The sequence below is a fragment of the Vipera ursinii genome, assembly GCF_947247035.1.
Source record: "Vipera ursinii genome assembly, chromosome: 1".
Taxonomy (NCBI): domain Eukaryota; kingdom Metazoa; phylum Chordata; class Lepidosauria; order Squamata; family Viperidae; genus Vipera; species Vipera ursinii.
This window is the reverse complement of record NC_139512.1, coordinates 345,723,666-345,747,175: the sequence shown is the minus strand read 5'-3', so window position 1 is coordinate 345,747,175 and position 23,510 is coordinate 345,723,666. Positions and strand designations below refer to the sequence as shown.

The following is a 23,510-nucleotide window of genomic DNA, read 5'->3' as shown; positions in this document are numbered from 1 at the left end:
GTTTGTCCTGGAGCTGCATCATTCATTCAACACTGAAAAGGAAATAATTGACTTTGGGTTTCAGGCTAAGCATAAGCTCAGGAAGATAAAAAAAGGGAGAATGCATCTGAGAAGCAGCTGAATTATCCATAAAGAATTGCTAATTTGTATTTCCTACCCATCCCCTTCTCTTGAAGCACCTTGGAGTCGTTCCATTCTAAAATTCAAGATGAATGAAAAATAGTACTGGGAATAATCTCAGGTGTTAAGAGATGGTTTTTCACCAAGGGAAAAAATGCCAATATAAAAAATAATCATCAGTGCTAACCCCCCTTCCCCACCCCCGGCTTCTCTGCCAGCTTAGATCAACTTTCAGCATATGCTAGATTTCTGCTCTTTTCTCCAGAGTCTAGAAACTGCAATGACAGACAGGTTCAGTGATTAACTAAACAATAATCAGCATCAAATGCCTGAAGTTATGAAAATGGGTAAGGATATAAAATGCAATCTAGAGAAAATCAAATTATTGCGTTCATAGCGGCCTATTTAAATTCGAATGGATCTTTGGAGCTGATTTTATTGCATCAGTTTCAGAAATTTAAGAATGCGCTGTATTACGGTCAGCACTATTTATGACTTATGAAGGAAACTCTCATTCGGAGGGCTCTTAGCGCAGGCTAGGGTCTTGAGGCTATGATATAATTGAATTTCTTTTTAGAACTTTCTGATCATAATTCCTTTTGGCTGCACACACTTCATTGGGATTAAACTGTGCTGAACTCTGATGAAGTGATGTTCAAATACCCAAGAATTGATTCATATTATTAGAGAGCTTTGATTCCTTTTTGAAGGAATTCATGGAAGCTCAAGTAATTACTTGCCCTTTTTCAGGCTGTTATTTCATCCTATAAACCTTATTTATGTTTTTTGGGGGGCGTGGGGCCAACATATGAAAAACAAAGCACAGGTGCCAATGCTGGATTTGCCAGCAATACCATATTCTAACTTTAAATGCCTGTGACCATCCAACTGACCATGCCCCAAAGTCCCCCATAGAACTGGACTTCTTAGGAATGGACATTCCTGATGAGATGGAACGTCTATGTATCTGTGTGAAGTCAACAGCACTTGCTGCATAGACAGTGAGAAGTATTAGGATGAAAAGGAGGACTAGGTGTGACGTGATAGCAGTGTTCCAAAAGTAAGGGGCTGCCCACAAAGAAGAGGAGGTCAACCTATTCTCCAAAGCATCTGAAGGTAGGACAAGAATCAATGGGTGGAAATTAATCAAGGAGAGAAGCAACCTAGAACTAAGGAGAAATTTCCTGATGCTCAGAACAATTAATCCGTGGAACAACCTGCCTCAAAAAGTTGTGAGTGCCCCACTGGAGGTTTTTAAGAAGAGATTGAACAATCATTTGTCCAGAATGATATAGGATCTCCTGCTTGAACAAGGAGTTGGACTAGAAGACTTCCAAGCTCCCTTTGTTATTCTGAGCACTACAATAGCGAGCTAAAGACTCAGAAGTACAACCATATCTCATTCTACATTTACAGCACTGGCTTGATAGGCCAAGAATCCAGAAAGGATGGTACAGGTAGTCCTCGACTTATGACAATTGAGCCCAATATTTCTGTTGCTAAGCGAAACATTTGTTACCTGAATTTTGCCCCATTTTTGCCACGGTTGTTAAGTGAATCACTGCAGTTGCTAACTCAGTAAGACGGTTGTTAAGTAAATCTGGTTTCCCCATTGACCTTGCTTTTCAGAAGGTCCTAGAAGCTGATCACATGACCCCAAAGCATTGCAACCGTCATAAATATGAATCAGTTGCCAGGTGACCATGGGGATGCTGGAAACGGTCGTAAATGTGAAAATTGGTCGTCTCTTTTTTCAGTGCCATTGTAACTTCAAACAGTTACTAAATGAACTGTTGTAAATCGAGGACTAGCTGTAGTGCCCAAGAGGATTACGAAGCCTGTGCTGAAGCAACTAATTCCCTTGGGAGCCCCCCAAGATATATAACTTCAGTCTGATGCTATTATCTTGATGTTCCCAGGGAGAGAATGACCAGATTGCTTACAAATCTTGTACAATTATTTTTTTTCCAGTTCCATTAATTCACCCATTTGTGGTCGGGCGGAATAAACGATTCACAGGAATTAGTAGCCAATGCAATTTAGCGCCGATTCGGGACCGACATTATCAAAGGGCACAGAAAGCATTGAATAAAATGCCTGAATGGAATGTGAGACGTCGGAGCTGCTTAACGGCCAGGTGGTTCACTTAACAACCATGGCAAAAAAAGGACATAAAATCAGGTGAGACTCATGCAACTTATCTACCACACCACATAGCAACAGAAATACTAGTCTAACTGCGGTTGTGAGTCGAGGACTAACCTATAGTTTTCTTTCTTTAATTTGGTTTGGATTTTTTTAAAAAAAAAGGTATTTCCATGTTTTGTTTTGTTTTGTTTTTTTTCTTTTTAGAAGCTGCAACTTCACAGGACTTACCCTGGGATCCTTCTGTAAGAGAGTATGGGGAAGAGCTCCAGGCCTTGTTGCAACATCAATAGGATTGGAAGTCTGCAAATGTCACATGTAACATACATGAAACGTATATTATTTAAACATGCACCTATTTAAATATAATCAGTTTTGGAAAGAGAGGAAGCTCACAGATAAAACCCCCATTGTTTCAGTGAGATCATCTCCTCAGAGATGAAACCGCCTTGAAGAGTCTCCAACTCCGTTCTCAAAGTTTATGGAGATGTTCTGCAATTTTGGGAAGTCGAAGTACTGCTTCAGTGTCTTTTCAATGTCCATCTTGGACAAAGACCAACTTGTCCATCAGCTAATTTCCCCCAGCCTTGCTGGATCCAGCTTTTGCTTTAAAATTCTATATCTGAGTAAGGAAAATTAGATATATATTTTTAGAAAAAGAAAATGGCTGAAACGTGAGCCACATTTTTTTAAACCATCAATGAAAATTGGCTTCTTTTAACGTCTTTTATGTTTTTAGTGTATATAATACACACTGTAATATATATATATATATATATATATATATATATATATATATATATATATATATATATATATATATATATATATATATATATATATATATATATGTTTTCGTAGATTCTCGCGGGTGTCTGTATGTGTAGATCTAGAGTCTCGGGTTTCTTCCCGCGTTCCTTTCATCTTCAGAAAGTTGTGGCGACGTTTCGACGAAATCCCATCCGTCATCATCAGGCCGGAGTGTTCCTCCTGCTGCTTCCAGGAGCAATGCGTGGTCTGGCTGTTCCTTTCCTTCCAACTGCCGGTGGGGCTGTGTTCTGACTGGGTGGAGGCGTGGCTGCTTTCTGATTGGGTGGGGGTGTCCTCCGATTGGGTGGAGGCGTGGTTGTCTTCTGATTGAGTGGAGGCGTGGCTGTCTTCTGATTGGGTGGATGCGTGGTTGTCTTCTGATTGGTTGGAGGCGTGGCTGTCTTCTGATTGGGTGGGGTGTGTTCTGAATGGGTGGGGTTTTTTGTTGTGTTGTAATATCCTGAGTGTTGTGATTTGGTGTCCTGAGGAGTGGGCTGTGTAGTGGCCTCCAGAGCTTTGGTTTGGCTCCGAGTTCGAGGACCTGCTATGTATCTCTGGTATGGGTCAGTCAGGTTCGTGTGTGCGTTCTTCTGCTTGGGTGATGGCACTTTTGCTTGACTTGTTCTGTCTTCTGTGTGGGGGAGTTTTTGTTCTGGGTGTGGATGAGTCTTGCTGGGGCTGGTGGCATTTGGGGTTGTTTGTTGGTTTTTTAAATCCTTGTTTGCTGAAATTCGTTTCTCTATCAATGCTGGTTTCCAAATGTCATGTAGGCGGGAGGTGTCGTCTCGCTTGTTCATACTGTCTGGGTGTTTTTCTATTTCAATGGCTTCTCTGATTATTCTGCTATTGAGATGTTCTATTTTGGCGATTGTTTTTGTACCTTCAAAATTGATGTTGTGTCCCGTAGTGTTTATGTGTTGTACTAGTGAAGATGTGTGATCTTTCTTCTGTACTGAGTTCTTATGTTCTTCTACACGTACCTCTATTCTTCTGTTAGTCTGTCCGATGTATGTTGCTGGACAGGAGGCGCATGGGATTTGGTATATGCCCTGGTTTTCCAGTTCTATTTTGTCTTTGGGATTTCTCAGGATGGTTGATATCTTTCTGTCAGTGTTAAATGCGGTTTTGATGTTATGTTTGCGTAGTACTTTACTGATTTTGTCGGTTGTTCCTTTTATGTAGGGCAAGATGGCTCGTCCGTTGTTCTGTTCTTCTTCTTGGATGTTTTTCTGTTTCGGAGTCCCCTGCTGAATCATATTGGTGATTTTGTTTTTTTGGAACTTGTTTGCTGTCAATATGTCTGTCAGGGTGTGTAGTTCTGTTTGTATATGTGTTTTATCTGCAAGGCGTCTGGTTCTTGTTATTAGTGTTTTGGCTACTGAATTTATTTGTGCTGGGTGATGATGTGATTGCGCATTGAGGTAACGGTTGGTGTGCGTTTTCTTTCGGTAGACTGTGTGTCCTAGGGTACCGTTTTGTTTTTTGTATATAAGTACATCCAGGAAAGGTAACTGGTTGTTTGTTTCAATCTCCATGGTGAATTTTATTTTGGGATGTAGGCTGTTCAGGTGTGTTAGGAAGTTTTCTAGCTCCTTTCTTCCGTGGGGCCAGATCACGAAGGTGTCATCCACATATCTGAGCCACAGTTTTGGTTTGTTTGTAGTCTTTTCCAGAGCGTTAGTTTCAAATTCTTCCATGAAAAGGTTTGCGATAACTGGTGATAGAGGGGATCCCATTGGTGCGCCTTCTATTTGTTTGTATCTCTGGCCTCTGTGTATGAAGTATGTGTTTGATAAGCAGTGTTCTGCTAGTTCTATAATATGGTTTGGTGGTTGGTATTTGCTTCTTATTGTTGATAGAGCTTCTTGGACTGGCACCTGGGTGAATAGTGATACCACATCGAAGCTGACTAGCAAGTCTTTTTGGTCTATCTGTAGATTTTTCACTAATTCTATAAAGTGGTATGAGTTTTGGACATATGAAGCTGCCATTTCTGCTTGAGGTTGTAGTTGTTTTGCTAGGTATTTAGCTAAGTTTTGTAGTGGTGAGCCTATAGAACTTACTATGGGTCTTAGTGGGATTCCATCTTTGTGTATTTTGGGGAGGCCATATAGTTTTGGGCATCTGGATGACTTCTCCCTGGGAATGATTGTTTGTTGGATTTCTTGGCTTATAGAAGTTGATTTTATCTTTTTCTTGGTGGTCTTTTCTAGATAGGTTGTGGGATCTGTATATATAGGTTTGTATGTAGTTTCTTTGAGTAAGTTGGACAGTTTCTCTTCATAGTCTGATGTGTCCATTACCACTGTAGCATTGCCTTTATCTGCTGGTAGTATGATTATGCTGTTGTCTTTTCTTAGGTTTTGCAATGCTACTTGTTCTTCTTTTGTTAGGTTGCTTTTGGGTGGTTTGCTTGTGCATAGGATGTGGGTGACTTCATGTCTGACTTGGTCTGCTTCATCTGCATTGAGTTTAGTTAAGCTGGTTTCAACTCCACATATGATGGTTTCTGTGGGAATTTTCTTTGGTGCAACAGCGAAGTTGAAACCTTTTGCTAGGGCGTTTGTTTCTGCTGTTGTTAGTCTTCTGTGGGAGATGTTATGCACTACTTGTTGTAGATGTTGTTGTGATGTGGTTGTTTGGTTGTTGTGGTTCTCTAATTGTTTGAGTTTCTTTGAATGTCTGTTGTTTTTATAGATGGTCTCTGTTTCTGCTCTCCAAACCGCCAGTTGTTTCACTTTGTCCCATAGTATCGGGTGAATAATGTTGCTGAGTTTGAGATGTAATGTTAGTAGGTCCTTGTTTGTTTGGTCTAATTGAAATCTTTTATTGTGGAGTTCATTTCTTAGTAATGCCATTTCTGTTCTTCTTAGAATGCGTTTGGTTGAAGTGGTATTGATGTGGAATTTCAATTTGAAACAATTTGGTCTTATATTTTGGTCTCGACATTGGCATAGGAAAGGTATGTCACTTAGTATTCTTGCTCTTCGTACTTCTGACTTTTCGTAAGTCCTGGTTAGTTGGTAGATGTCCTCCCCGTAGAGGTATGATATTTGTTTTCGTAGATTCTCGCGGGTGTCTGTATGTGTAGATCTAGAGTCTCGGGTTTCTTCCCGCGTTCCTTTCATCTTCAGAAAGTTGTGGCGACGTTTCGACGAAATCCCATCCGTCATCATCAGTGATGATGACGGATGGGATTTCGTGATGATGACGGATGGGATTTCGTCGAAACGTCGCCACAACTTTCTGAAGATGAAAGGAACGCGGGAAGAAACCCGAGACTCTAGATCTACACATACAGACACCCGCGAGAATCTACGAAAACAAATATCATACCTCTACGGGGAGGACATCTACCAACTAACCAGGACTTACGAAAAGTCAGAAGTACGAAGAGCAAGAATACTAAGTGACATACCTTTCCTATGCCAATGTCGAGACCAAAATATAAGACCAAATTGTTTCAAATTGAAATTCCACATCAATACCACTTCAACCAAACGCATTCTAAGAAGAACAGAAATGGCATTACTAAGAAATGAACTCCACAATAAAAGATTTCAATTAGACCAAACAAACAAGGACCTACTAACATTACATCTCAAACTCAGCAACATTATTCACCCGATACTATGGGACAAAGTGAAACAACTGGCGGTTTGGAGAGCAGAAACAGAGACCATCTATAAAAACAACAGACATTCAAAGAAACTCAAACAATTAGAGAACCACAACAACCAAACAACCACATCACAACAACATCTACAACAAGTAGTGCATAACATCTCCCACAGAAGACTAACAACAGCAGAAACAAACGTCCTAGCAAAAGGTTTCAACTTCGCTGTTGCACCAAAGAAAATTCCCACAGAAACCATCATATGTGGAGTTGAAACCAGCTTAACTAAACTCAATGCAGATGAAGCAGACCAAGTCAGACATGAAGTCACCCACATCCTATGCACAAGCAAACCACCCAAAAGCAACCTAACAAAAGAAGAACAAGTAGCATTGCAAAACCTAAGAAAAGACAACAGCATAATCATACTACCAGCAGATAAAGGCAATGCTACAGTGGTAATGGACACATCAGACTATGAAGAGAAACTGTCCAACTTACTCAAAGAAACTACATACAAACCTATATATACAGATCCCACAACCTATCTAGAAAAGACCACCAAGAAAAAGATAAAATCAACTTCTATAAGCCAAGAAATCCAACAAACAATCATTCCCAGGGAGAAGTCATCCAGATGCCCAAAACTATATGGCCTCCCCAAAATACACAAAGATGGAATCCCACTAAGACCCATAGTAAGTTCTATAGGCTCACCACTACAAAACTTAGCTAAATACCTAGCAAAACAACTACAACCTCAAGCAGAAATGGCAGCTTCATATGTCCAAAACTCATACCACTTTATAGAATTAGTGAAAAATCTACAGATAGACCAAAAAGACTTGCTAGTCAGCTTCGATGTGGTATCACTATTCACCCAGGTGCCAGTCCAAGAAGCTCTATCAACAATAAGAAGCAAATACCAACCACCAAACCATATTATAGAACTAGCAGAACACTGCTTATCAAACACATACTTCATACACAGAGGCCAGAGATACAAACAAATAGAAGGCGCACCAATGGGATCCCCTCTATCACCAGTTATCGCAAACCTTTTCATGGAAGAATTTGAAACTAACGCTCTGGAAAAGACTACAAACAAACCAAAACTGTGGCTCAGATATGTGGATGACACCTTCGTGATCTGGCCCCACGGAAGAAAGGAGCTAGAAAACTTCCTAACACACCTGAACAGCCTACATCCCAAAATAAAATTCACCATGGAGATTGAAACAAACAACCAGTTACCTTTCCTGGATGTACTTATATACAAAAAACAAAACGGTACCCTAGGACACACAGTCTACCGAAAGAAAACGCACACCAACCGTTACCTCAATGCGCAATCACATCATCACCCAGCACAAATAAATTCAGTAGCCAAAACACTAATAACAAGAACCAGACGCCTTGCAGATAAAACACATATACAAACAGAACTACACACCCTGACAGACATATTGACAGCAAACAAGTTCCAAAAAAACAAAATCACCAATATGATTCAGCAGGGGACTCCGAAACAGAAAAACATCCAAGAAGAAGAACAGAACAACGGACGAGCCATCTTGCCCTACATAAAAGGAACAACCGACAAAATCAGTAAAGTACTACGCAAACATAACATCAAAACCGCATTTAACACTGACAGAAAGATATCAACCATCCTGAGAAATCCCAAAGACAAAATAGAACTGGAAAACCAGGGCATATACCAAATCCCATGCGCCTCCTGTCCAGCAACATACATCGGACAGACTAACAGAAGAATAGAGGTACGTGTAGAAGAACATAAGAACTCAGTACAGAAGAAAGATCACACATCTTCACTAGTACAACACATAAACACTACGGGACACAACATCAATTTTGAAGGTACAAAAACAATCGCCAAAATAGAACATCTCAATAGCAGAATAATCAGAGAAGCCATTGAAATAGAAAAACACCCAGACAGTATGAACAAGCGAGACGACACCTCCCGCCTACATGACATTTGGAAACCAGCATTGATAGAGAAACGAATTTCAGCAAACAAGGATTTAAAAAACCAACAAACAACCCCAAATGCCACCAGCCCCAGCAAGACTCATCCACACCCAGAACAAAAACTCCCCCACACAGAAGACAGAACAAGTCAAGCAAAAGTGCCATCACCCAAGCAGAAGAACGCACACACGAACCTGACTGACCCATACCAGAGATACATAGCAGGTCCTCGAACTCGGAGCCAAACCAAAGCTCTGGAGGCCACTACACAGCCCACTCCTCAGGACACCAAATCACAACACTCAGGATATTACAACACAACAAAAAACCCCACCCATTCAGAACACACCCCACCCAATCAGAAGACAGCCACGCCTCCAACCAATCAGAAGACAACCACGCATCCACCCAATCAGAAGACAGCCACGCCTCCACTCAATCAGAAGACAACCACGCCTCCACCCAATCGGAGGACACCCCCACCCAATCAGAAAGCAGCCACGCCTCCACCCAGTCAGAACACAGCCCCACCGGCAGTTGGAAGGAAAGGAACAGCCAGACCACGCATTGCTCCTGGAAGCAGCAGGAGGAACACTCCGGCCTGATGATGACGGATGGGATTTCGTCGAAACGTCGCCACAACTTTCTGAAGATGAAAGGAACGCGGGAAGAAACCCGAGACTCTAGATCTACATATATATATATATACACACTAAATATAACATATAAAGTATACTTTATGGATGTAGGCCACCCAGAGTTATCCTGTGGTTAAATGGGCAGCCAAATTTTATAAATAAATAAATAAATAAATAAATAAAATATACATTTTAAATAGACTGAAGTGGCATGATTTTACAATGTGAGCGGTGATGATTTAAAGGCTGATCTTTTCCATTTTGTTTCCTTCCCTATCCCCTATTTCTAACTGCAGCATCTGATTTCAACCCATGGACACAGGTGTGCATTGGGAAAATCAAGTATTTCCACCCTAAGTTGCAAGACTCTTCTTTCATAAGAGAAACTGATCCTGAAATCAAGAGAAAATCCTCAGTTAAGGAATTACTTTCTTAAAAAAAATATTCAGAAAACAAACCATCTACAATGCCATGGATGATTTAACTCAAATGGATTCTTAACAGACTGATTAGCATACATATGAAGGCCTTTGCTAACGAGCCATAATCTACATATTTAAGCAGCCTAAATCACCGTTAGTGGGGCTGGTGTTCACACTGAGCAAACGTAGCTGTGGATTCATGCTGAAAAAGTGTAGATTTAAAACACACTGCTGAAAAGATAATTTTCCATTGTACATATATATCCACCCCTCCCCCCACACACAAAATGCTCCATACAAAGAAATAAAATATCTAACATACAAAGTTTACAGTAATTGGAAAGCTTTGAAAGTTTGTCTGAAGATCTCATCACCACTTCTAAGTTGTCATCTTCTCATTCATATTCCTGCACTTATAGTGTGAAGCCTTAGGCTTCCCTCTGATTTAATTCACACACCAAAACCATAATTTTGTTTAGTTCCTTTTAGCATAGTAAGTTATGAAAACCCAACCATTTTATTTGTAATCTTGGCAAGGATACTATTCTTGGTTCATTCCACAAACCATGGCTAAAACAAATCCCAAATTAAATAGCCTTCCCCCCCCTTTTTTTTTTGCTCTCCAAATTCATCCCACCTCTAAACTGTACAGAATGTCCAGACAAGTTTGGGTGAGTCCTCCCATTCACTGAGAAATGGAGATCCAATATTCAAATCATTGGAAAGAGTCATGCCTCAACACATGAAAGCCAAGGTAAGGAAGATTATCAATGCCCACCTCATTCAACTTAAGAGGCAATGGATGTTTAAAATATCTCTCTGAAAAGAATTCAACCAAGGTTGTTAGGCCATGTTAATTACTTTTTTTTTAATCTCTGCAAACCTCAGGTTGGGTGAAGTCTATATAATTGACATCTCTGCTTTGAGTCCCCCTCTCAAAATATCTGCAGATCCATGACACTTCATGTAAAGGTAAAGGTTTTCTTTCTCCATCATTTCTGACTCTAGAGGCTAGTGCTCATCTTGGTTTCTTAGCCAAGGGAGCCAGCATTCTCTGAAGACATTTCCATGTGGCCATGTGGCCAGCATGACTATATACTGAAGTACACGGAAGACTTGTTACCTTCTCACCAAAGTGGCACCTATTTCTCTACTTGCATTTACATGCTTTTGAATTGCTAGGTGGGCAGGAGCTGGAGCCAATAATGGGAGCTCACCCTGTCATGTGGCGCTCGGATCTCGAACCCGGGCTGTCAGCTTTCCACCTGACAAGCTCAGCTGTCTTTATCCGCTGAGCCATTGCACTCCTCCCCTAATAATTTGCTCTAAATTTCATCTTTTCCTGTGTAAGTATAGTTTCAGAATTCTTTTAAGACAATGTCTGAGATTTTAACAGCCCCATTTCCTCTGTATGTTTACTACTTTTGCATGAGACTATCTAGAGTTTAGAAAGATTATACTTTCTCTCACTTTTTTTTTAAAAAGTTGGTTTTAAAATATAACTTAGGCTACTTCTCTAAATGGGTGACAAATTGCTTTCTTAGTCACCCACTCAAATCTAAAATGGTCCAGAGGTGACACTATAATATTTACAGGTAATCCTTGACTTATGACCAGTGCTTTTTTTGTAAAAGAAAAAGGTGCCGGAACTCACACATGTCATACAACCCGCCTTGCCTACCCTATAAGGTTCTATCCAAAAAAGGTGCCGGAACTCCGTTCTGAGCGTTCTATGACAAAAAAAGCCCTGCTTATGACTACAATTGAGTCCAAAATTTCTGTTGCTAAGTGAAATATTTGTTAAGTAAGTTTTGCCCATTTCTTGTCCTTCCTTGCGACCATTGTTAAGTGAATCACTGCAGTTGTTAAGTTAGTAACACAGTTAAGTGAATCTGGTTTTCCCATTGACTTTGCTTGTCAGAAGGTTGCAAATGATGACCCTGGGAAACAGCAACCGTCATAAATATGAGTCAGTAGCCAAGCGTCTTAATTTTGATCACATTACCACGGGGCTCCTGCAAGGGTTGTAGGTGTGAAAAACGGTCACAAGTTGATTTTTTCAGTGCCATTGTAACTTTGAACGGTCACTAAATGAATTGTTGTAAGTCAAGGACTGCCTATATTTCGTTAAATTACATTCTTTACTTTTTTTAGAAAGTTTTATTAAATATACATTTAAAAACAAAAGTGGACATGATTCAACTTCCCTAGCTACAACACTACTATTAGTATTGTCTTATGTTACAGAAAGAAATAACAAAAACCTAAAATACAGTCTATAACAGGACCGAGTATAACAAACTGTACTACTACTACTACTACTACTACTACTACTACTACTACTACTACTACTAATAATAATAATAATAATAATAATAATAATAATATAAAGTTGGAAGGGACCTTGGAGGTCATCTAGTCCAATCCCCTGCTCAGGCAGGAAACCTTATACCATTTCAGGCAAATGGCTGTCCAGTCTCTTCTTAAAAACCTCCAGTGTTGGAGCATTCACCACCTCTGGAGGCAGATATATAACATCTGTCGGGTTTTTTTTAGTAAACTGTCATACAGTCCTCAGCGTTATATTTACATATCTTTCAGTTATGTCCATTATATAGATGCTAATAAGAAATCCTTATATTATCAACCAATCAATGTTCATCTCAGCGATCCTCCTTAACTCTAACCAATTGTACAAATTTTGCCAAATTTCATAATACTCCGTTTCGTTCTTATTTTTAATCTCTAGGGTTAACCTGTCCATTTCAGCGCAGGATAAAATTTTATCTATTATTTCTTCTTCAGTGGGTGTTTCCTTTCTTTTCCATTTTTGGGCATATGCCAGTCTTGCTGCGGTTAAGATATGTACTAATAAGTAGAGAGATGCTTTACTGAGATTATCGTTAGAGCCTTGGTGGAGCAGTGGGCTAATGCCTCCTTAAGTAGCACCAGCTGCCTGCAATTAGTGCAGGTTCGAGTCCCACCAGGCTCAAGGTTGACTCAGCCTTCCATCCTTCCGAGGTAGGTAAAATGAGGACCCAGATTGTTGGGGGCAATTAAGCTGACTTTGTAATAATGCCGCTTGGGGTGTGTGTGAAAGCCCTAATAAGCAGGCATATACATAGAATGAAGGCTACTGCTAAGCTTGTAAGCCGCCCTGAGTCTTCGGAGAAGGGCGGGATATAAATGGAATTAAAATAAATAAATAAATAAAATAAATAATCCCTAATAAAAAGATTTCTGGTTTTAAAACAATTTTTTGTCGTAATATTTCTTCCAACCAATTTTTTATCCCCTGCCAAAAAAATTTCACAACATTCTTTACTTTTTTAAATAGCCTCTACATCCATACTGTGGGTATCCTATCCATCTCATTGTCCAGATTTAAGGGCTAAGTAAAGGCTTTCTCAAGAAAAATAGGAGACTGCTGCAGTAAGTACCAAGCAGTTACGCCAAGACAGAAAAAGGCAGGCCAGGTTGTGCAAATGAGTTTTGTTTGTCTGCCAACGTGTAGGCTTCCTCAATCAGTCTATTGCAGCCATCTCCAAGACAATGTAAAAGACTACCATTAGACACACACCCGCTCTGCAAAAAAGAATGGGCACATACAACACAAACACCTAAGCAATATAGTTCACACTATGCAGTCTATGTTTACCTTCGGTTGAAACGCTCCTTGCAGCGAGCCAAAAGGACCAGTTGGAGGTATCATGGGAGGGATCCCAGATACAGCAGGAGGATAGGAGTGGAATAACTGTGGCAGAAAGACATCAGTATTAAAAAGAGACTACTGACTTTTTTTTTCCTTTTTTTAATATACAAGTCTTGCCATTTTAATTTACAAGAAAGCAAAAGAGATACAAGCATGGATGAGTCGGTAAACTGACTGTGTAAAAAAAAATATCCATGAAGGACCACTAAAGCTTGTTAATCTGTCAAGTACTAGGCAAAGGAGGAAATGATAAACCCACAAAGAAATGACAACGAAGACAGCAAAAGGTTACGCAGAGCATTTATGACATGCAAGATGAGAGATGATTGATACAGAGAAAAGAACTCGGCTGAGTGAATGCATCACAAGGCAGAACTATAGCAGATATAAAAAGGCCAATTATCTCTGCAGTCTTGTGTTATGGAAAATATGTGAGCAAGGGGAAAGGAGCTAGTGCAGAAAGAGGATCTCATTGTCAATTGCATTAGACACAGCACTGAAATCATGGCATGCAACTTTCAGTACTAGCCCCAAAGACTTTTCATTCAACTTCCAGGCATCTTTTTAATGACTGCTGATATTTGGTAAGTACAATACAATTCAACTTAATGGTTGCAGGATTGATTAAAATAGAAGTAGGAAAATTCAGGAGGGAACTAACTTATGGATAAGATAATTTTTTTAAAAAAAAAATGTTTCTGGTCCATGACTGGCAAATTTTGCACACTCCTGTTGTCTAAGATACACTGTCTTCAGAATTTCCCATCCATACTTGGAGACTCAGGAAACTGAACCCGAGACCATCTTTATCCAAAATATGTCTTTTGCCACTGCGAAAAGCACAGTTGATTTTGAACTTAAAAGTATTTTAGAAAACAATCTCTTCCCCAGTTTTCTATATATTGGAAAAGGAAAGGAAGGTTTTTTTTTGATATGAGACTTGGCAAAAATTGCTGTTTAATTGAAGACGGGGAAGAAATTGTTACAAGTTCCAGGATTCTTGTTCCCTCTTCCCCCACCATTAAAATGCAATTAAGAGCACAGAATTCAAGCATTAAATGCAAAAATGAAAAGTATATTGCGTTCCAACATTATTAGTGTAATATAGTATATCATCACATTGAGCATACAAAGTAATAATATCTCAGTTTCTCTTCCACCCCTTTAATAATTACCTAATTGTCTGCAAAAGACACAGTTGGGAAATGTAATAGCATTACTTGCAATCCTATCTATGTAACATGGAAGCTTTGTATAAATAGGGACATGAATAACAGAACAGAATAATGGAATAACAGAGTTGGAAGGGATCTTGGAGGTCTTCTAGTCCAAACCCCTGCACTGCAGGAGACCCTATACCAGGGGTAGGCAACCTTGGCTCTTTTATGACTCGTGGACTTCAACTGGCTCAGGAATTCTGGGAGTTGAAGTCCACGAGTCATAAAAGAGCCAAGGTTGCCTACCCCTGCCCTATACCATTCCAAACAAATGACTGCCCAGCCTCTTCTTAAAAACCTCCAGTGTTGGTGCAACTACAACTTCTGAAGCCAAGCCATTCCACTGATTAAGTGCTGTTACTGTCAAGAAAGTTCTAGATTGGTTCTCTCCTTGATTAGTTTCCACACAGTACTTCTTGTCCTGCTTTCAAGTGCTTGGGAATGAAGGTAACGTGAGATTTGAGAGTCCAAGCATAACCATGGCTTGGAAGTGGCATATAAATGTTATAAATAAATACATTTTGGAGATTCGTTAAATTTATATCCCATATGTTCTCCAGGAATAAATGTGAGCTTGCAAAGCAGTGTCCTTTCATTGTATTCCCATAACAGTAATCCAGTGAATTGAGCAGGATTGGCCCAGTTACCCAGCCAAATTCTATGGCTGAAGCAGGATTTGAACTTGGGTTTCTCTTAATCTAATGCCTTAAACCCTATATGAACTTCAACAAGATTTTGCAACTTAGCATGGATTCATTGACTGGCTGCACTATTGTTGTGATTCAGGGTCAGCCTGTGGGTTCGGCAGTTGGGTCAGACGACTCAGAGGAGGAGGAGGAGGGGGGTGTTGAAGAGCTTGCTGAGGGGGTTGGACAGCTTGATGAGAGCCCTCAGCCAGGCCCCTCTCATCTGATCACGACGCAGACCCAGCTGTGTGAGCCTGACAGCGTGGATGAAGATGACCCACAGCTGGCCCTGTTCAAGGACGGCCGACGCAGGAGGCAGTCAATCAGGAGTAAACAGAGGAAGGCAATGGGGCTCCTCGGAAGGAGGCAGAGAGAAGCCACGCCCTGAACTGTATTTAAGGGGGAATGCGTGGGAGGGCTGGTTTGCTGAAGGCAACCGCTTGAAAAGCTCCTGTTTCTTGGTTTGTGTCTTGTTCTATTTGTTTTTGTAGCAATAAATTTGGCAGGCGTAATTCCAGCCTCTTGCCTTCTTGTAAAAGGGGTTGTCCCTGCCTTTTCTGCAAGGACGGTAGCAGGCTGGTACAGAACAACTATCAACATTGCTCTCTAGTTTTTTTAACTGAAAACCTACATGCTAGGCCAGCAGTGGGAACTTCCAATCCCTTCCAGATGTTCCTGGATTACAGCATCTTATAGCCCAGCCATCATGGCCAAAGTGTAGAAAAGAAATTGGAAGATGCACTTCAATATTAGATAAGAGTGCTACAAGATCCCTTTTTATTCCTATTTCAAGACTGCATAATTTCATAATCTCAAATGCCACTCGAGACTTGGCATTCCAATGGTCTTATCTGAAAAGTCGGTGGAAGCAGGAGTCTTTTTTTTGTTTGCTATATTTATATCCCAAAAAACTAGTTTGGTCTAGTAATTAAAGGTGTTGGACTAGATGCTAAGGAATTGTGAGTTCTAATTCTGCCTTAAGCATAAAAGCCAATTGGATAACATTGGGCCAGTCCTTTTCTCAACCCTAGAAAGAAAGCAGAGACAAATCATTTCTGAAAAGCATAGCCAAGAAAACTGCAATGCCAAGAAAACTATAGTGATTAGGAGTTGGAACTGACTCTAAGGACCATTACTTATTTCCCAGTGAGTGTGACTTAAACCCTTAAGCTGCATCCCCAACTCCACAACAACAACAACAAAAGCCTATGGGGGAAGGGGATTGTATATAGACTGGAGGATACAAAATGAATATTGCTGGGACTCATGCAATCCACATTTTGCTCCTATCTTGTACGTGAAAATATCTCCAAATAAAAGAATAATTCCTTGGACAGAAAAGGGGACCAACAAGCAAGTACTAGAGTGCATAACACCAGACATGTCACTGGAAGGCAAAATCACAAAACTACATCTCACTTATTTTGGCCATGTCATGCAGAGGAATTCACTGGAGAAAACAATTATGCAGGGAAAAATTAGCAGTGAAAGGAAACCAGGCCCCAAAAAACATGGTGGCTGGACACCATCAAAGCTGACACCAGCCAGAACATAGAACAATTCAAAAAAGTATTGCAAGATTGGAAGATGTGGGTAGACCTAGCCCTTAGAATTGTGAAGAGTCAGACACGTTTAAATGGATAACTTCATCATCACCAAAACAATTATACTACCCCTACTCTACCTGATGAGTTGCTGTTCCCCATTTACAAAAGGAAAGAACGCATCATTAAAAAGCACAATTTTGAGAGGAACTGTGTTCATTAAAGCTTGCTTCTTTATACTTTGCATTTAGCTCAAATATAATTGCAATGCTGCATGAGCTGCTATGGATTGCTAATATGTTGGTAATTGAAAAGAAGCAGGACAAGTAAATAAGAACGTGGTCACTATTAAATTCCTAGCCAAGCAAAACTTTTAATTCGGCTGAAACATTAACACATTTCATTACATGCTGGTATGAAAGATAGGATAACATCTTTCCTATTTTACAGACCAGGGATCTGAACCCAAGAAACAATGATACACTACTAAGCCAAAATAATACAGCTATACCAGAAATCAGCTCAAGAAAATAACATTCTTTTGGAAACTTCCAATGCAACGTCAAGGCAAAAGTGAAACTGCCATGCCTTCTAAACACAAAAACTCAAAAAGCGGCAATTCTTATTCCCTATATACTCCAAAATCCTCAACCCCTTTTGCAGTTAACTTCGTTAGGAAAACATACTGATTTAAGTTGTGGGTGCAGCTACCTGGCTCTCTCTCTTTTCCTGTTGATAGCTCCGTACTGTTTTAATGTGGTTCATTTTAGCACAAAATGTCCAACGATGCAGAAAATATTTCCAAGATTAGCTGATATTGAAACTGAAAGCTTTAAGAAGTCGTTAAGTCAGTCAAGGCTCTCGGACTGAAATCACGTTTTAATGAGCATCTTTAAAGACTCCAATGCCTGTAACATTTAATTTTCTGTATAATGTGCCATTCAAAAAGATGGAGAGACCCAGCAATGTTATTGCCCATTGGCTGTTAACAACAAAATGACCATCATGGCAATGACAATACTGTTCTTCACACTCCATCTCAGCTTCATCCCAACAGATCAAATTCATTCTTGGGAATCAAGCAATTCGGATCTCACATCTCGTGCTCCAAACCAGGGAAAAGTTGACAGACAGGACAACAGTATCAACTCTAAAGCTCTCCACTGAAATTAAATAATGCTCAAGCAACACCTGCCTTGGAATGTCTTCAGTGGTTCCTGCTAATTTGGATGTTCTAAACTTTAATTCAATGAGTAGTTATTGAAATCTTTAAGTCTGGATCGTTCTCAGGCTCTTGACCTCTGCCTAAAACTAGAAGAAATTTCCTTTTTCCACTGCCTTTTCAGAAGGAAAAAAAAACTGATTAAAAAGAAAGGAAATAGGTTGCAAGAATTCCAATGACTGAAAATATTTCCCAACGTATAGCTGATATATTCCCAACAAAAATTGGGATGGAGTCTTTCTCCCCTTTCCCTTTTTATACTTCCTTATCATGAACTGATTAACTTTATTTATTTATAGCATTTATATAACTGTCTGGTCCTTTGAATCATAATGGTGGAGCTTGTAGGTAGAGATTTGTATAACTGTCTGCAAATTCTTTGACAGTCAGGACATTGACCACTATGGTCATATAGCCCTTTATCTATATCAGGGGTCTTCAAACTTGGCCCTTTTATGACTTGTGAACTTCAACTCCCAGAATTCTTCAGCCAGCATGCCTGGCTGAGGAATTCTGGGAGTTGAAGTCCACAAGTCATAAAAGGACCAAGTTTGAAGACCTCTGATCTATATGGTAAAGTAAAAGTGTTACTTGAATGTGAAGCTTAATTATTTCCTTGGTAGGGCAAATGATAGGAATATATCCCCCAGTGGGTTGATCAATACAGACACTCAGGAATTTGAAAAATGCATTCAAACTTGCAATTTTGATGCATTAAACCGATGTATTAAACAGTTCCCATATGAGATATTAACAAAATTGGATTCCTCCATAGAATAGGAGGGTGGACTAGATGATCTAAAGGAGTCTTCTGTTATGATTTTATGAACCTTAATAACCCTATGTCAAGATTAAATTATATTCTTGATTTGGGTTGCTTGCTTTTTTATTGCCCAATTCTACACTCTCAGCAGAGAAAACAAATACATTTGAACACAATAGTGATTTTCTAATTAAACAGTGTATTTTAGTAAAAAAAAAAAAGCACATACTGATCAAAAATCCAAAATGTAAAAAGCAAATTTAGACCATAATAGTTCTCTGCTTTGGGTCATTAACTAAAATCCATCAGTTAGGATGCATTTAAATAAGGTGCTATTTAATAGATTCAGCCTTTTAATCTTACAGCTTTGATTAATTCAACTATTTTTTCAGGATTATATTCCAACCAGTTTTGACTGGATTATATCAAACAATAAATACATTAAAATAAAATTACGGTCTTTAAAAACAGTCTCTTATACAATGAATTGCAGTAATCCAGCTGTGAGGTGACAGGGTAGGAATTAACTGTACACAAAGCTCCCTGATCCAGGAATTGGTGCAATTGGCACCCCATCTGTAATTTACATATCTGATCATAAGAAACAGAAGTTGTGAGTCCAATAGGAACCCCCCCTCCCACACACACACACCTAATTGCAAGCCAGCTCCCTTATGGGTAGCACAACTCCATCCAAAGCTGAAGATGATTATTCAGCGGGTTTAGTTGGCCTTTGAATCTACACAACCTTGCCAAGACTCAGTCTGTCCCATTGTAACATAGCCAGTGTTTCAATTTGGGTTGTTTTGTTTTAAAGTCAAATTAAAACTTATGTCCATCTCAATTATGAGGCATAGACGTATGCAGTGCATCTGCATAAATCACTGCAGATCCCAAAAGATTAATAAATGCAGGATTCTATTTACACGTGTGAACGGGGCTCTCTCATCTTCATTGCCATATCAAACTGCAAAATTACAATCACCCTGGAGTGAATAAGATGATGCAGTGGTTAAAATGCAGTATTGCAGGTTAACTCTGCCGACTGTCAGGAGTTTGATTCTGACCAGTTCAGGGTTGACTCAGTCTTCCATCCTTTTGAGGTCGGTAAAATGAGGACCTGGATTGTTGGGGGGGGGATGGGAATATACTGACTCTGTAAACCACTTAGAGAATGCTACAAAGAGAGCAGTATATGAGCCTAAGTACTATTGCTATTGCTATAAGAAAGCCTATAATAATTTTTTATTTATTTTATTTTTAATCCCATTTATATCCCACCCTTCTCCGAAGACTCAGGGCGGCTTACAATCTAAGAAACACAAATCAATGTGCTTAGCAATAGCCTTCATTCTATGTATGTGCCTGCTTATTAGGGCTTTCACCCCCCTCCCCCAAGTGGCATTATTTACAAAGTCAGCTTATTGCCCCCAACAATCTGGGTCCTCATTTTACCTACCTCGGAAGGATGGAAGGCTGAGTCAACCTTGAGCCTGGTGGGATGTGAACCTGCACTAATTGCAGGCAGCTGGTGTTACTTAAGGAGGCATTAGCCCACTGCTCCACCAAAGCTCTAATAATAATAAGGGAGACTCTGTAAATCCACTGAATACCCAGGCTCATTATGAAAAACTAGAATTGTTGAGGAAAAAAAGACATTGCCATTTTTAAAAAGGAGAAGATTCTACTTCTTTAGAAAAGACAGTGAGGCAACAACTAAAGCAATTGACAATACTGGTGACAGGTGCCTTTTATAGTGAATGGAGGTGAAGGAATGACACATAAAACTGGATGTTCTATCAGTGACTGAACAGTGATATGAACTCATGGAAGAAAAGCAATTAAAATCATTTTAATGCCATAGTGAGAACTCACACTGTGACGGTAGAAAGGATCTACTTTTGTAGGGTATTTGTCAAACTGTAAAAGGATTGAAATACAAACTGATTACATGTGTCAGGGGAAATCCTTTCATTTCATGAAGAGTTTTGAATGTTACCCTATCTAACAGTTCAGCCATCACTTTTTAGAGATATTTTATAGATATTGATGGAGGTTAGAAGGATAATAAACTCAAGATGGTAGCCATAGCCACAGTATCAAAGAACCACCTTTTTATGTATATTTCATGAAGCATGTTAAAAAAGAACAGGGCTTCAATTGCTACTTGTGGTCCCTGTCTTGATTTCTTTTTAATGCTTCACACACAAACACACACAAACCCTACCTAAGATGCCCCTCAATATAAACCACATCAGAAAACATTATTTAAAAAACACACACACACAAACAATATTCCTGGAGATAAGAAGGATCAGGAATCAACAGTCATAAAGAAAAACAGATCAAGGAAAACACAGGTAATAAAATTTCAGATATTAAATAAAACAAGCAAGGATTAGACCAGGGGTAGGCAACCTTGGCTCTTGGACTTCAACTCCCAGAATTCCTGAGCCAACCATGCTGAGGAGAAAGGGAGAGGTTTCTATGCTGAGCCATGCCGGCTCAGGAATTCTGGGAGTTGAAGTCCACAAGTCATAAAAGAGCCAAGGTTGCCTACCCCTGGATTAAACATTCTGTTGCTCTTTCACGTTAACATTTCAACCCTCACTCATCATTTTACAGCATCTTCAATAGGAAGACAGCAAGTAGGGGTTGTTTTTTTGTTAAATAGTAACAGTATTGGTAAGAGCAGTAGTACAAGTAGTCTTTGACTTACAATAGTTTATTTAGTGACCATTCAAAGTTACAACGGCATTGAAAAAAGTGACTTAGGACCATTTTCCACACTTACAATCATTGTAGCATCTCCATAGTCACATGATCAAAATTCAGATGTTTGACAACTGACTCACGATTGTGACAGTTGCAGCGTCCTGGAGTCATGTGATCCCCTTTTGCGACCTTCTGACAAGCAAAGTCAATGGGGGAAGCCAGATTCACTTAACAACCGTGTTACTAACTTAACAACTGCAATGATTAACTTAACAACTGTGGCGTGAATCATCGTAAAATGGGGAAAAATTCACTTCACAAATGTCTCACTTAACAACATATATTTTGGGCTCAGTTGTGGTTGTAAGTCAAAGACTATCTGTAGTAATAGTGTTGAGATTGAAAATTCTACCCAGCCTGCTAACATCTATCTGCTATTTCTCACTCATTTCTGTGATAATTCTAATTCTGTTAACACTAATCCAAATGGAGTTTCTTATCAGAGTGATGAAAATTGGGAGATGATTTATTATGAATTTAAATTTAATAATCTATGTGCAATTAAAATTTAATAATTTATTAAATTATATATGCTGCCTGGCTCTCAACAATAGAATGATAGAGATAGATACAGAGATAGATTAGGGCCTAAATACAGAAAAACCACAACTGAGAACTTTCTACCTTTTAAGTAATACCATAGAATAAAGCAGAGTGAAAGAAAGACTGACAATTCACTCATTTCCCCCCTCCCCCAGAGTTTCAGATCTATTTAAATCTTTATTTAAGGCAATAAAGATGTGATTTCTCTGCACATCAGTGTGACTGATGTTCTCATGATTCCAAAAAGGAAAGGATAAGTTACTTATTAAATTAGGAACACCAGATCTGGGCTGCAGGATCTATATACACAGAATCCCTCTACCCCGGGCCCCCTCCCCACTGCAAAGGGGAACATTCCAGAACCTTTCAGCCTTTTCTCCCATGACTTCACAAAGATCTTTGCTCTTGTGATTATTATATGTAGCTGTCACAATATACTTGGCAACAAAAAAAAAGGTTGCGCGCTACTTATCCTCACATTTCTGCCTGGATTACGCACCATGGGAGGTGCTGGCGTTGGCATGATGGCTGTTGGCGGGAGGGCGTGAGGAAAAGGCGTGAAGGTGTGCTGGTGCGTGTGTTGGTGCGTGTGCTGGTGTTGGTGTTGGTGCTGGTGGAACTCCGTCCTCAAGTAGGGTGGTGGGCCCAGCGAGGCGCCACGATCCGCACTCTGGGAAGCCAGAAACCGAGTGTTCAGCTCCTGGCGGAGAAGATCTTGCTCTGGAAAGGAAGACAGTATCATGAAAGTCTCTCCCTTCCCCCTTTACGTCATCTTATGCATCACTCCAATCATTGCGAACTCTGAACAACATGCCTGCCTAATTCTGTAAAGAAAGTTAAAAATATGCATCAGAATCTATAAAATAACAATAAAGGACAAGGCAACTCACAACTGTATACAAAGGAATAGCATGAGAAATTCAATCTATCTCTCCTCCCCACCCCCACCCCCCAAAAAATCTGTTGAAAAGTCAAGATTTGATGGCCTTCATAAAACCCAGTAAGGTTGAGGCTGTATAGATCTCAGTAGGGATGCTATTTCAAGGTCTTCAAAAGAAGAAGAGCTGGCCCCTCAACATGAGCCTCTTCAATCTTATTGTATGGAGTGGGTAAAAACAACTGGGAGAAGGCCAACCCAAACATAGCCAAGAGCTGGGCCATCTTCCTTCCACTGAATTCTCCTTATTGCCCAGAGAATAATGTAGATACTGTATGTGTGGATGAGCCCCTGTTTTGTTCATACAAGGTCAGGATCATAACATGGGAGGTCAATGACATGAATGAACTGGGCAATCAAAG

General features: G+C 39.8%; 1 protein-coding gene across 1 annotated transcript in view; it reads right to left on the bottom strand.

The window, feature by feature from the left end:
• The window catches only part of AUTS2 (activator of transcription and developmental regulator AUTS2), a gene marked incomplete at its 5' end in the record, with an annotated part of 130,732 nt that overhangs the window by 27,789 nt on the left and 79,433 nt on the right, over positions 1–23,510 (bottom strand). The window contains 3 exons of the mRNA XM_083350233.1: positions 2,497–2,568; positions 13,408–13,503; positions 22,711–22,931. Coding sequence (XP_083206359.1) covers positions 2,497–2,568; positions 13,408–13,503; positions 22,711–22,931 — 389 coding nt within the window. The remainder of the gene's footprint in view (positions 1–2,496; positions 2,569–13,407; positions 13,504–22,710; positions 22,932–23,510) is intronic.